General features: G+C 40.2%; 1 protein-coding gene across 10 annotated transcripts in view; it reads left to right on the forward strand.

Moving 5' to 3' along the window:
• PALM2AKAP2 (PALM2 and AKAP2 fusion) overlaps positions 1-13,321 on the forward strand; it is a 624,626-nt gene that overhangs the window by 417,055 nt on the left and 194,250 nt on the right. For 8 of the 10 annotated variants that reach the window (XM_059925270.1, XM_059925268.1, XM_059925271.1 and 5 more), the window contains one exon: positions 7,722-8,417. The exons of the other annotated variants lie outside the window; for them this stretch is intronic. In XM_059925270.1, coding sequence (XP_059781253.1) covers positions 7,722-8,417 — 696 coding nt within the window. The remainder of the gene's footprint in view (positions 1-7,721; positions 8,418-13,321) is intronic. 10 annotated transcript variants of the gene reach the window in all.

A 13,321-nucleotide genomic window follows, 5' to 3' on the forward strand; every position in this document is an offset into this window, starting at 1 on the left:
TGAGCCGGTCAGCCCACAGAGCGGGGCTTGATGCCACAGACCGTGTGACTCACTTGGTTGCCATCACAGCCTTCCAGCTTCAGGCTCTAAGGTAAAGCCTCAGAGGTACGTGACATGTGCCACTACTGGGCCTCCTTTCCTTTGTCCAGTGGACTCATCACTCCAGAGTCATTTCAGTGGCAACGAGCGGTCTGTTCCCCACAGCTGCACACATACCGCTTCGCCTTATCACGTGCAGAAGAACCCACAAAATCCTTTATTTCTAATCTCGAGAGGCAAAAGTAAGGAGGAGCTATGCACCTGTCAGCGCTTGGTAGATTTCATATGACTATTAAATTTCTTCTTGTTAAAGTGTCCCTCGGGAGTGTCGGGGGGCCTGGGGTCACTGAGGAGCCTCCGGAAGGTGGGGAGGGGTTGAGGTGAGGGGACTTGGCAGTCAGGTCCCTTGTGTTCGCTCCCATTTCAAGCACAGCAGCTCCCCGGCGCTTGTGTTTCCATATTGTATTTCTGCATCAGATTTCATTTGAATAAAGGGTTTAACCGTTTTGAAAGGAGAAAACTGTCTTCTCTGTTGTCTGGATTTTTACGGCTTGCGATTGTGGCTCCGAAGACACTAACTTTTCCTCTCAGTTTATTATCATCTCAGATCTGAAAAGCACACTTGCATTATTTATCATCATTTCCCTGATAAAGACGTTGAACAGTTGGAACCAAAGTCAGAGGCCTGCAGCTCACCGTTAGGGATCTCCTGGCCCTTGGGAATCCTCACTCGGCACCTATGGGGCATGGCCCTTCAACCAGTGACAGGTTCTGGCAATTGTCCTGATATTCAAGGCACGTGTTTCTGTCTTGACAACTTAAGGACATAGGGACTTTCTGATGATCCAGATATGCTGTATCTCTGGCATTTGCCTAATCTGCCTAGAGACCTTGAAGAAAAAAGAAAATGAGATGAATGTGCGTAGCTTCTGCTCTTTGAAAATTAACTCTAGAATTCAGCCAGCCATGATGTCAAGCTGTTTCTATGTAGTTTATGGAATTCCTTTCTTCTCATTTTTGAAAATGAGAACTTTGAGTCACTGCCTCCAGCGCCTTTCCTGGTATGTAAAATCCTTGAGACAAATTCATTGGTACGGGAACTGGAGCCCAGGGCCGAAAGCACTGACAGCATTTGTATCCCTGGGTGCTTTATCATTTTCCAATCTTCTCTACTCATCTGGGTTTCAACGACCTCTTAGCAATTTCTTTCTGGCACTTTTCAGGCTGAAAACTGCCCTTCTTGACCAAAAAGACTGAAGCAAAATCGATATGAGAATTGGCTTTGGCCTTTTTTGTCCTTCAGCGCCATGCCCTTGCTGACTTATTTTTGTTGAAACCACAGTGTCTTGGGAAAACAGTTGATTCAAAGAAATGTTTGATTACTGGTTTTTGAAGTTAGAGGTTGCCCTCTGGGATGAGAGGGAGGATCCACTCTGAATGAATGTCCTCATTTTCATTGTTATTGACATCAGAATGCCAATTTTATATCTCCAACCTCAAGAGAAGGAGTGAACATAAATGTATATGTATAATCATATACTCAGAGGGGTAAGACTGTACATATGTATGTTCATTCAATAAGCCAAGCATGTGTATTGTTTCTCTTCCACATTCCTTGTATAATGCCAGCTACTTGACGATCATTATATTGGGGTGATCTCACTGCTGGGTGGTGGTCCTGGTCTGGCTGTCTATCACCCTCGTCTGGTACTTGACACATCACTGACTCACAAGCCACACAGGCTCTTAATGGCACCATGGAATATCAAAGCTGGATACTATATATATATATATATATATATATATATATATATATATATATATATACACACACACACATATATATATATACACATACATATATATGTGTATATATGTATATATATGTATTTGTATAACTGAATGACTTTGCTGTTCACCCGAAACTAACACAACATTGTAAATCAACTATACTTCAATTAAAAAAAAAAAAAGCTGGATACCCTTCATTGTACAAATGGGAAAAATGAGGCCCCAAATTTGGATGTGACTTGAATAGGAATTCAGACTTACTATCTTTCTCCCTTCCCCGACACCTCCCATCTTACTGACTGATGACAGCGGGGCGTGACTTTTTATACTTTACACGTGGACCCTCAGCCTTATTCTTCTGCCCACTGGTCACAGTGAGTCAAAGGAAGTGAGCTGGGAGCAGCCTGGGTTGACAAATTTAACAGTGATTGAATGGTTCTGTCCTTACGGAGACAGGACAGAGTCCTGTCTTGTGTGCTCTTGTCTCGATCCTGAAATGGAATCATGCCAGTTGGTGCCCCCCTCTCCTTACTTGTGTCAGGTGCTGTTGTTTCTTCTTCCCTGGGCTCCTTAGAGCCCTTACAGCTGCTCTCTGTTTGCCCAGGCTGAAGGTGACAGGGAACAAGAGAGTGTGAAGAGCTAGGGCGGTAGGTTTGACCCGGAATCAACCATTCTCTGCTCCTCAGACCCTCTCTCTGAGCCCTGCGGTGCGCAGGTATCTTCCCTGGGGGCCTCCCACTCTTGCCCATACCTGGGTCTTTTCAGAACCTAGAAACTGGGATTATCGATCCCTGTTAGTGTGTCTCTGCTTCTTCAAGGTGGCCCTTCTATTGGTGAGAGAGCTGTGGGGGAGAAGAACCAAGAAAACCAAACAGAGCTCAGAGTCACAGCACCAATGCAGTCGTCCATTTGTATCCCTTTGCAGAAACTGGTCACTTTGGTTCTTATTCTTCATTAACAAAATGGAGATACTACTCTGCTCTCTCACCCGATTATTGGAAGGAAGAGCAAACATGTTGTGTGTCCTCCAACCTCATGGTCATCAGTGTATAGTATTTGGAAATCAATAATTAAATATATCATTTTATAAAGACGTACTTCCAGATTTCAGTCATCCCATCATTGCAATGTCCATTGGACTGTCTTCTTTCTTTTTTCTCTATCTCCTGGTCCTTCCTCTAATACTTTTCTTTTTGTTCATGGGGCTTTTTCAAAATCTCTTTCAAGGGCTCCCCAGAAAGTTTCTTCCCCTGAGCAGTACCACCCTCCTCATTTTTTTTCAATAAGATGAGCTTAGATAACAAGCCCTTACAATCCTCATCACTGTGTACCTGTGGCATGGGGAGCCTTGAGGAAAGAAAAGGGCAGATTCGAGAGTGTTCTTTGTGGTTAGAGACGAGGGCATGATGTAAGGGAGAGGAGAGGTCTTTGGTATACGGTACTTGGCAGGAGTAAAAAGCAGAAGAGTTTTAAAAATTGTGTGCATGCCTCGTAAACAAAATGTTGACTTTAAAATGTAAGTCTTATTTTCCTAAGAAAATAAGTGGTTCATATCCACCCTCGTTCACATTTGGGATATTATTGGCTGAGAACTGAAGCAAAATAGAAATACTTATTCATAAACAACACATTTAAGATAAATGTTCACACTTCCTGTGTGGTTTTGGGAATGTCTAATAACATTCTCATATATGTATCCATAAAGTCTAAGTATTGTCTTAAGAGAGTAGAACTTTAAAGTTATCAGCCCTAAAAATGGCAATTATGTGAGGGGGTGAAGGGGTTAACTAACCTTATTTTGGTAATCATTTTGCAGTATATATGTATATTGAATCATCACATTGTACATCTTAAACTTACATATGTTATATGTCAACAATATCTCAATAAATCTGGAAACAAGCAAACAAAAATATTGCCTTTGTGTAAACCAGAGCTTCTCGAAGTGTTTGCCTGACTCCCCCTTACTAGAGAAGAGAGTGAAGGCAGACAAGGTATGTGAGACCAAACCTGAGGAAACCTGCTAAAAAATCTGTGGTTCCTTTGAAGCCCAGCATCTTATCTGGGGAAAAAAAATACATACGAATGTTGTCTTTTATGGCATAACATATCTAGGTTTCTTTTATTATAAAAATGTCTTAAAGTGTTCTCTCATATTCTAGAAATATTGAAAGAACAGTGTATAACATATAAGTATAAATATTAATCTGTAACCCTAATGAATCCATGTCACTTGGGGTTCAGTTCCAGAGCCATGTCACAGTTAAAAAAATACAGCTTAAAATCACAGACAAAAAAAAGAAAACCCACTGAAAAGAAACTCTGTTCTTTACCTATTTTTCCTGAAGGATATTAAAAGGGATCCAATTCATATCTCCACCCAGAAGCACTTATGTTCCCTTTACTTCCCTCCACATATAATTCTCCAAAGCATCATCCACGGCCACAGAATGTTCCTTCCCTATCCTTCTCCCACACAGCTTTCACTGTCTCTTCCATTCAACTCCTTCTTTCTCAACTCTTTATTGTATGGATCTACTTAACCGTTCTAGCAAAGACCTTCTCCTTGTCATCCCTCCTTTCAGTCCAGTCTCTGATTCTAGGAACAGGCAAGGACCAGATGAGGTTGGGGATTAGGATGGCAGAAAAGGGAAAATTGGACCAAAAATGACAACATTCTCATTGGTGGGCAGAGAGAGAGAGGGACATCCCTAAAGATTCCTATGTTCATAATTTGTATCCTATCAGATATGGATATAAAAACAGAAATATTTTATTCCATACTCTGTATTGATTGCAGCTCAATGTATCATTTGGTTCATATATTACTGGATGTTTGCAGTGTTGTATCTATAACTGACAATCATTATTACCTTTCTTATTTATAAATATGTCCCATGAGTGTGTTAAAAGTGATAGGACATAAGAGTTTAACCCAAAATTGTGCTTTTTAATATAAATGTAATATTTAAAGAACAGGCTTTTGGAGCCCATGCAAAATTTTAAATACCTATTCTATTTCTTTGATAACACATTTTGTGGAAAATCAGGAAATAACAGAAACAGATACTTCTCTTGATATCACCGTCATTGTGTGATCTCATGTACCTCTATGACAAATATTGGTTGGCCTCCCATTGTGTCACTTAAGGAAACTCAAGATCTTTGTACTGAGCAAGTGAAACTTTCAAAACAGACACAATGAAAAATCGAGCATTGGATTTTGCTTCAAAATCTTTTTAGCTAAGTGTTAACCGTGATCAGATTGTATCTTATTACACAAGCAGATGGAATAATACCGTTGCTATTTTTTTTAACCAGTACAAACATGAATCACTGTGTGTACCTTTTCATTGCTGTCATATTATATAAAGTATTTGTGACTAGATTAAAACAACAAATTAGACTTTTCAGTTAGTAGCAACTGTTTCACAGGTATGTATAGCAGGTACCTTTTCTACAAAAGGTTCTAAGGGTAGGTGTTGGGAGGGAGGGGGAATCATAGAAAGATGTCAGGCAAAAAACTAGCCTTCAAGGATCCTAAGTATCTATGGAGCTAATAAAACATTCCCACAGATAATTATATTACTGCGTGGAAAGTGTTAAGTGCCTTCAAAGAGGTTTAGAAGAAGTGTTCAGAGAATCTTGAGAAGAGAGGGATGACTTAGAGATGGGACGATCAAAGAAAGCTCATGGAAGAGGGTGCTGTTGACCTGGGCATCGATGGATGAGTCATATTTGGATATAAAGAAACTCAAAAGAAGGACTTTTCAAGAGAAGGGAATCTTAAAAGCAGGAAATGTTAGGTGTGAGATGGTGTTTGTTGGTCGCTCTAGAGGGAAAGGAAGCAATGAAATGTGTGATTGGAAAGATAGTTTGGATCTTTTTAACACAGTTGGGGCACTTGTAGTTCTTCAGAAAGAGGTAGGGACTCAACGGCCATGATGAGCAGAGGTGTGACATAGGACTCTAGGGTCTGCCAGTGGAGGAGGGACAAAAGGCAGTCTAGGCAGAGGGACAGCAGGCGACAGGGATGAGGAGTCATGGGGGGATGTCCTGGGAATAGTGAGAACTTTGTTATGGCCTGAGTGGATGTGGGATGAGAGGGGCCACAAGACAAGACAAGAAAGGAAGATTGCAGACAAATGCCAAAGGTAATCACATGCCAAGCTAAGGAGTTTGGTGTTTACCCTCTACAGACACAGGAGCCAACAGAGGGTTTGTAAGTAAAGTAGCTCTGTGGGCAGGGTGGAGCCTAGGCTAGCAGGGGTCGGCTGACTTTTTCTGTAAAGGGCCAGATCATAAATATTTTAGACTTTGTGGACCACGTATGGTCTCTGTTGCATATCTTTTTATTTCCTTTTCTCTTTCTTAAATTCTTTCTTTCCTTTTCTCTTTCTTAAGTTCTTTCCTTCCTTCCTTTTTTTTTTAACTTTTTTTTTTTTTTTTTTTTAATGTAAAGACCATTCTTTGCTCCTCTGGCCATGCAAAACAGGGCCTCAGCTGCCTTTGGCCCACTGGCGATGAAAAGACAGAAGTAGCAGTTAAAAATCAGACACAGGTAATTGTGCCAAAGAGGGCCTGGTCTAAGGCAGTAGTGATAGAGGTAGTGGTGAGGAGATGCATGGGGATGGATCTGAAATAGAATTAGTCTCAGCAGTTGTTTGACTCTGGGTAATTAGGAAGAAAAGGAAAAATCAGGTGTGATTCTGAGGCTTCTCGCTTGAAAGACTAGGTAGTGGAGCTGGTGTTACTTCACACCAAGACTACGGGGGAGTTTTTTGAGAGAAGATGGATTCAGTTTTGCAGCTGCAGAGTTTGATGTATCTGTGGGTCATTCAGGGCAAGGGTGTCTGGGGACAGTTGGCTCAGTGGGTCTGAGGCCCAGTTTCCTCCCATCCAGGCCGCGTGCCTCACAGGGAGTCTCTGAGGTAATAGATTTGAAAGTATGGAGTGTCAACCAGGAAAGAGCTGGTTCTTAGGAAGCTCAGACCAGCAGCAGGATTTGAGATGAGTTGGAGAGGCCAAGATTGGACCTGGGAAGACCAGGTAAGAAGCTCTTGTGATATCTAGGGAAGAGGAAGTAGTGTCTCAGATTGAGTGGTGGCAGTAGCACAGAAAGAAGGCGGGCAGATGGGAGGGAAGTATGGGGCAGAATCTCGAGGACTTGGCGGTGCGTGCATGGGGGAAGAAAGAGGCTTTCTGTGAGGATAGTCCTCAAATTCCAGTGTCGTGGGTTGACGCCACCTCTGGTCTGTTCTTTTTCTAGTTCTTATCTTAGAAACCTAACAAAGTGACTGACGCTTACAGAGCATATAATCTGACTCCTTTCATAGCTTTCAATTTTTATAAATATCCTCTTTTAGAGTACAGTAGAGGATGGCCATGTGCCACCTGCAAAACCCTTTGTGTAATCTTCATTACAGAAAAGGGAAATGTCTAAAAAACAGTAGAATACTCTGTAAAAGAATTTTTAAAAGAGATTTAAGATTTTGGAACTAGGTTACATCTTAACCAAGGGCTTTAAATTGTCTATAAGCCTAAGGTATGCTCACGATCAAGGTAAACTTGCATGTCGTCAGCCTCCCTGTAATGTGTCACACTGGATCTCAACAGTCGCTCGTGGCCTTATTTTAGCTCATCTTCCTGGGAAGTGTGAGTGCCATTGAGATATGGTAACTGTACATGTGTCTTCCCAGTGCATTTAGCTGCTGTGTTAAAACACATATATAACCACCTCTGTCCACATTGCACTCACTCTAACACTCAAGATGCTTGGCAGTTAGACTAGAAAGGGCACAGCACCTTTTTTTTTTGTCTGTTTGGCAATTAACCATTCACTGGCTTTTTTTGTTGTAACATGCACTTCCTTTCTCTTGTTTTCATTCAAGCTGTGTACGCCATGGAAATTAATGTGGAGAAAGACAAACAAACAGGAGAGACCAAGATTCTCTCTACATCCACCATTGGCCCAGAGGGTGTCCATCAGAGAGGAGTCAAAGTCTTTGATGATGGTACCAAAGTAGTGTATGAGGTGCACTCAGGAGGCACCATAGTAGAAAACGGAGTGCACAAATTAAGCTCAAAGGATGTAGAAGAGCTTATTCAGAAGGCTGGACAATCAAGCTTAAGAGGAGGGCACGTGTCAGAAAGGACTGTGGTTGCAGATGGGAACCTCAGCCACCCTAAGGAACATATGCTCTGCAAAGAAGCCAAGTTAGAAATGGTCCATAAGTCTAGGAAAGATCATACTTCCGGGAACCCAGGGCAGCAGGCTCCAGCCCCCAGCACTGAAGGGCCGGAGGCAAACTTGGATCAGCCAGTCACCATGATTTTCATGGGCTACCAAAATATCGAGGATGAAGAAGAGACGAAGAAGGTGCTAGGCTATGATGAAACCATCAAGGCTGAGTTGGTCCTCATTGATGAAGACGATGAGAAGTCACTGAGGGAGAAGACGGTGACAGATGTGTCCACTATTGATGGGAACGCAGCTGAGCTGGTGTCCGGGAGACCCGTCTCAGACACCACAGAGCCCTCATCCCCCGAAGGGAAGGAAGAGAGCCTGGCCACGGAGCCAGCCCCAGGTACCCAAAAGAAAAAGCGCTGTCAATGCTGTGTTGTCATGTGACCACTTCTTTCTTCCCTTTTCTTCTGGGCAGCCTTTGTGCTCTCCACCACTTACGTAGACCTCCCTGTACCACTAACTGCGATACTGTGAACTGGAAGCAAACACCTGCCTTGCCTTGCAGTTGGATTGCTTTGATCCCTCTTATTTTTTTCCCTTTCGTTTTTTTTTTCTCCAGTTTCCTCAGCTCAGAGACAACATGCATGTGTGTGCTTCACTCTTTCCAAGAACTTGCTTTTCCTCTAAACCTTTCCTTGTGTCTTCAAGAGGGAATCGGTTCCTTACTGCTCGATTGGAATGGACTCTTCCTAGCAGCCAGTGATCTAGTAGCCTTAATTCACTTGACTGGAATTGAATCCATGGGCATCGGGGGTTTCATTTTGTCGTGTGTTCCTATCACGTAGTCGCACATCACCACGTCACTGATTTCTCACTTGCCTCCCTCGCTGTGGATCTTTGCTTTTATATCTCATGTGGCAAAATGCTATGGGCTCTAGCCAGTTGCTAGTGTAGCCAAAAGTAGACCTTACTTAGTCTGTCCAATCTAGGGTGATGCTTTTTGCTGCCTTATATAAGCTTCCAGGTTACGGTATTGTGTATCTCTGGCTTTCTGTTAAAACAAATGAAATTGATGTAAAAGAAAAGAACCCAGTGCTTGTCATAACTGAATTGTAGGGACTGATTCCATAACCTGCCCATCAGCAGCTGTCTCTCTTTCTATGACTTAACTGATGGACCCTTTATATAAGAAGCACTATTTTTAACTTTCTAAGGACATGAAACAAGCATTGTTTTGAGCATCAGCAGTGATCTCCAAAGTTAGGCGAACCCATGAGCCTTGCTTCTATTCTCTAAAAAAAAAAAGAGTGTAAATTTTTATATTGTTTTCTTTTTCACGGATATTTTCTGATCATGTTCATCTGTTTTCAACGAAGGGGTCATTTTGAGGAGTTTCTCTGTAGTGACCATATTTCTAAAACAGTCCTTCTGACCTACAGTGGTTGCTGTGATGCTTCCGCTCCATTGTGGACGGTGCTGTTCCTGAATTAACTCTTCATCTCACCCGCCCCATTGATTCCAGAGCCTTCCATCTGGACTCTTTTCTTTGTGTCCCCATGAGAAAGAGAATGTTTCGCGTACCATCACCATGTAGGTTTACCCACCCCACAGAATTAAACTCTAAAATGTAAAAAATGTTTAAAAGATGAAGAAGGACCTATCTTCTCACCTTAAGTATTTTAATTCGTTCCACAAATACTGATTGAGTGAGTGGCACATAGCTGAGCTTCTTCAAGCATTGTTTCTTCAACTTCTGAAGATTCCAGAACATCAAAGGATGGTTTTTAATCTAGAACACAATGAACAATTCTTTAAATTCTTAGCATTCCCCCAAAGCAAAGAGCCACAGGTATAATAAAACCAAAGGGAAGCAATATAGTAAAATAATAATAGAGTAATGAAATAAAGCTGTAACATTTGAATTGATTTTAAAACAGAGATATCTTTTTAGTTTTTTGCCCGAATGTTCATAGCATTGTTGCAGATAATTCACAAAATTATCTACGTTCCATAGAACCTACTTTCAAAAAACATATGATAAGATGTACTACATCAAGTTTAACTTCTGTGGAAAGTAGATGAGGGAAAAGTAAGGTGACCTTGAGAGAATTTTATTACAGAACCAACTCAATTTGTCCTAAATAGCTATCTTAGTGCTAAATCTATTATTATTTTTAATTTCTTAGCTTGAAATTATATTTATTCCAATTAAAAGGGGGAAAACCAATATTTTTTAATTTTCAAAGTTAATCTTTCCCAAATAATTACATTTTTAACGAGCACAAAGTAAGTCGTTTTATCACCAATATATAGACCAAAAAAAGTTAAAGAAGGGAAAAAGTAACGAGCTAAGTTCTACTTTCTAAGATGATTCCATCCATGGCTTGGTTTTGAACAGCTGAGGGAATTATCTCTAAATCTCAGGTTCAGCAAAGAAGCTTTTTTTGAATAAAACTGTTCTATTATCTAGAAATAATATCTGGTTTTGCTGCCTATAAACTTTCAGCTTCGTGCTCCTCAGCAAATGGTCATTTTAGCATCATTTAAAGGTTAAAAAAAAAAAGAAGAAGAAGACATGCCAGAGAAACCTCTTTACAGAGAAAAAGAAAGCAGCTTCAATGTTTTGGACAATCTCTGATTTTAATAATTTATTTAGAAAGAAACAATCTAAAAGTTTCCCATAGCTTATCTTTTTTTACTCATTTGGGGATGAAGACTATTCAGTTTGAGTTTTTAAAAGCACAGTTAGTGAGTGGAATGATAGAATTTAGCCTTGGGCGTACTTTTGATAAACGGAACCACAGAGTCTTTCAGGACAGATCATTCCCTGACCTACGCTTCCATCAGTGAGTTAGTTTCTCATGAAGAAAATGGTCTTTACCTCTCACTACAAAACCACACGTGAGATTTAAAAGACCAATGATAATATGCGCTCTCATTTACCAATAATTAGTATAGGGATTAGCAAATTATATGAATTAGAGTTCTCTGTCTACTTTTACTGGTAAAGCTTATCATTTAAATGGTTTTTCAAGTAAGATGTGTTACGTTTATTAAAATGATGTGTGACCACAGTAAACGAAGGTGTGTTTGAATATGGCGTATGTATTTGTATAGCTTGCCTCATTTTCCTATTGCAGTGGGAGGTTCAACTTCAGCCACTACTTTTACGGGATGAGACCTATAATCCCATCTACAGAGAAAAGGAACTACCCTTCATAGTGAAAATATAAACAGAGTTGTGATTGTGAAGATTCTGCCTTTGCTGCTGGTACTGGCATTGTCTCTGTAAACACTTTATTATGTATGGTATCACGCCCTTCAGAAATACAGGGTATTGACTTATATCACCAGGCTAATTAGAGAATCAGTAATAAAGCTGCAAAACCATGATCACTTTTGAGCTCATGGTTAGTTGGACTTTCTTTTCAAATCATATACTCAGAACTCTTTAAATGGAAAGAGGAGAAAGAGGGAAAAGAGGGTCACTGCATTTGCTTAAAACAGATTCTCAATGGCATGGAGTTAAAGATCCTTAAAGAGTTAAAATGATAAACCTTATATATCCTGAAAAATCTTGATGACTTGTATACCCTTGACTTTTTTTTTCTCTTTGATGTGCAGTAGGACAATATTAAGGAGTTTTCTTTTTTTACCTTGTGCCTCGTTTACCCACAATTATATTATTTTCCTTATATAAGCAAAATTATTTGCCTCTAAAAGTGATTTGACAATGTCCAGCGACATCACTCAATATTGGCAGTAGAGAGGACGAGGGGCTAGGGAATTCTTTTCTGGGTAAACCCCAAACATGGTTTCCTAAAATTATTCAAAGGCTTTCAGAAAACTCAAATTCTAGAGTTCATTTGATTTGACTCTTTCTGAAGTGTTAATGACGTGTTATCTGCTTCAGATTCCCACCTAGTCCATTTTACTTTCTGGTGATAAATGTTTTTCCTACGTGCAAGGAGGCTTTTTATTTTGGTTAGGGGCAAGTTTTTATAAAAGGGGGAAATCATCTCTATATAATTTCCTAGAGTTACGATATCATCTCTGGAGCAAAATGTTGAGGCCAAGTCTGAAAACAGCTGATTTCTTTTCACTTCCTGCAGAACATCATTTCAAGGGACCACAGAACATCCTTGACAAACACCATTTATTTAATGCCAATGAACCAGTGGGTAGCAAAAGAGGTGGCGGGAATATGGCGATAGAGGCAAAAACTGAACCACTAAACCAGTTCTTCCTTTTTAAGAAACTAACCCTGTCAATGTAAAACACAGACGAACATAGACAAAATATGCACGGAGGATTTCTTTTGTTCTTACTTAAAATCTAGAAGTTCAGCCATCTCTGTTTGTCACCAGACCCACTTGTGGAGTTTAACCCACCAAAGGGCCCATTCCTTGTGGGAATATTCTCATCTCCTGCAATGTTATTTTGTTTACAACAAAAACCATTCCAAGGCGAGAGCAGTTTTATGTTGTACTTTCGCAACATGTACATTCATTATTGAAACCATGAATTCTCAGCATAGTTAAGATAAGTTTCAGAAACTGTGTAAATATGCAATCTTTTAGAAGCTCCTCAGTTTATTAATCAAGGTATATGTAGCTCCACTGATTAGGATAGAACCAGAAGGTATCTTTTGTCCTATTGGATAGTACAACCCAGCAGGTACACGGAGTGATGGTATATATCGCAAAACATCTCCAAGTAATGCGCAAGATGGCATCTGGGATTCCTGTTGCCAGTTCGCCTTCATTGTGTAGACCTCTTCTGGTCTAATCAGGAAAACTTCCCTGCGTTTTCTAGGGAAAAAGAAAAATCCATCTCTTATGAGGAGCGCAGTGCTGTTATGTGTCTCTATTTTCATAGCTTCAGCAAACCACATGATAAAATCTCCATTTTAAAACCAAAATACTTATTATTTGAATGTAGAAAAGGCTAGAATAAAGATTACATCCTGAAAGTTTCAAAGGGCAGTTTCCCTGGGGATCCTTAGACCAACCTCATCCCCTACCCCTTAATTTTTATATGACTTAAATAGGCCTCTGCGTCCCCTCTCCACTCCAGTCTAAAATTAAAAGGTCTGAACTGTAGCACAAAAAATGTTGCTTTCAATGTGAAAATATAATATATATCTTTGGGGAACCACAAACTTTCTGCATCAAAGATCTGGACAGCCTTAACTTTTGTAAAAATTTTTCAGTGCTCTCTTTTACTAAGCAGGGAAACAAAATGTTTCCTGAAATTAATGACTTTTTAATATTTTGTGACTATTTTCTAAGTTTCTACAGGTTC

The sequence above is a fragment of the Balaenoptera ricei genome, chromosome 6 (assembly GCF_028023285.1).
Source record: "Balaenoptera ricei isolate mBalRic1 chromosome 6, mBalRic1.hap2, whole genome shotgun sequence".
In the NCBI taxonomy this organism is placed as follows: Eukaryota; Metazoa; Chordata; class Mammalia; order Artiodactyla; family Balaenopteridae; genus Balaenoptera; species Balaenoptera ricei.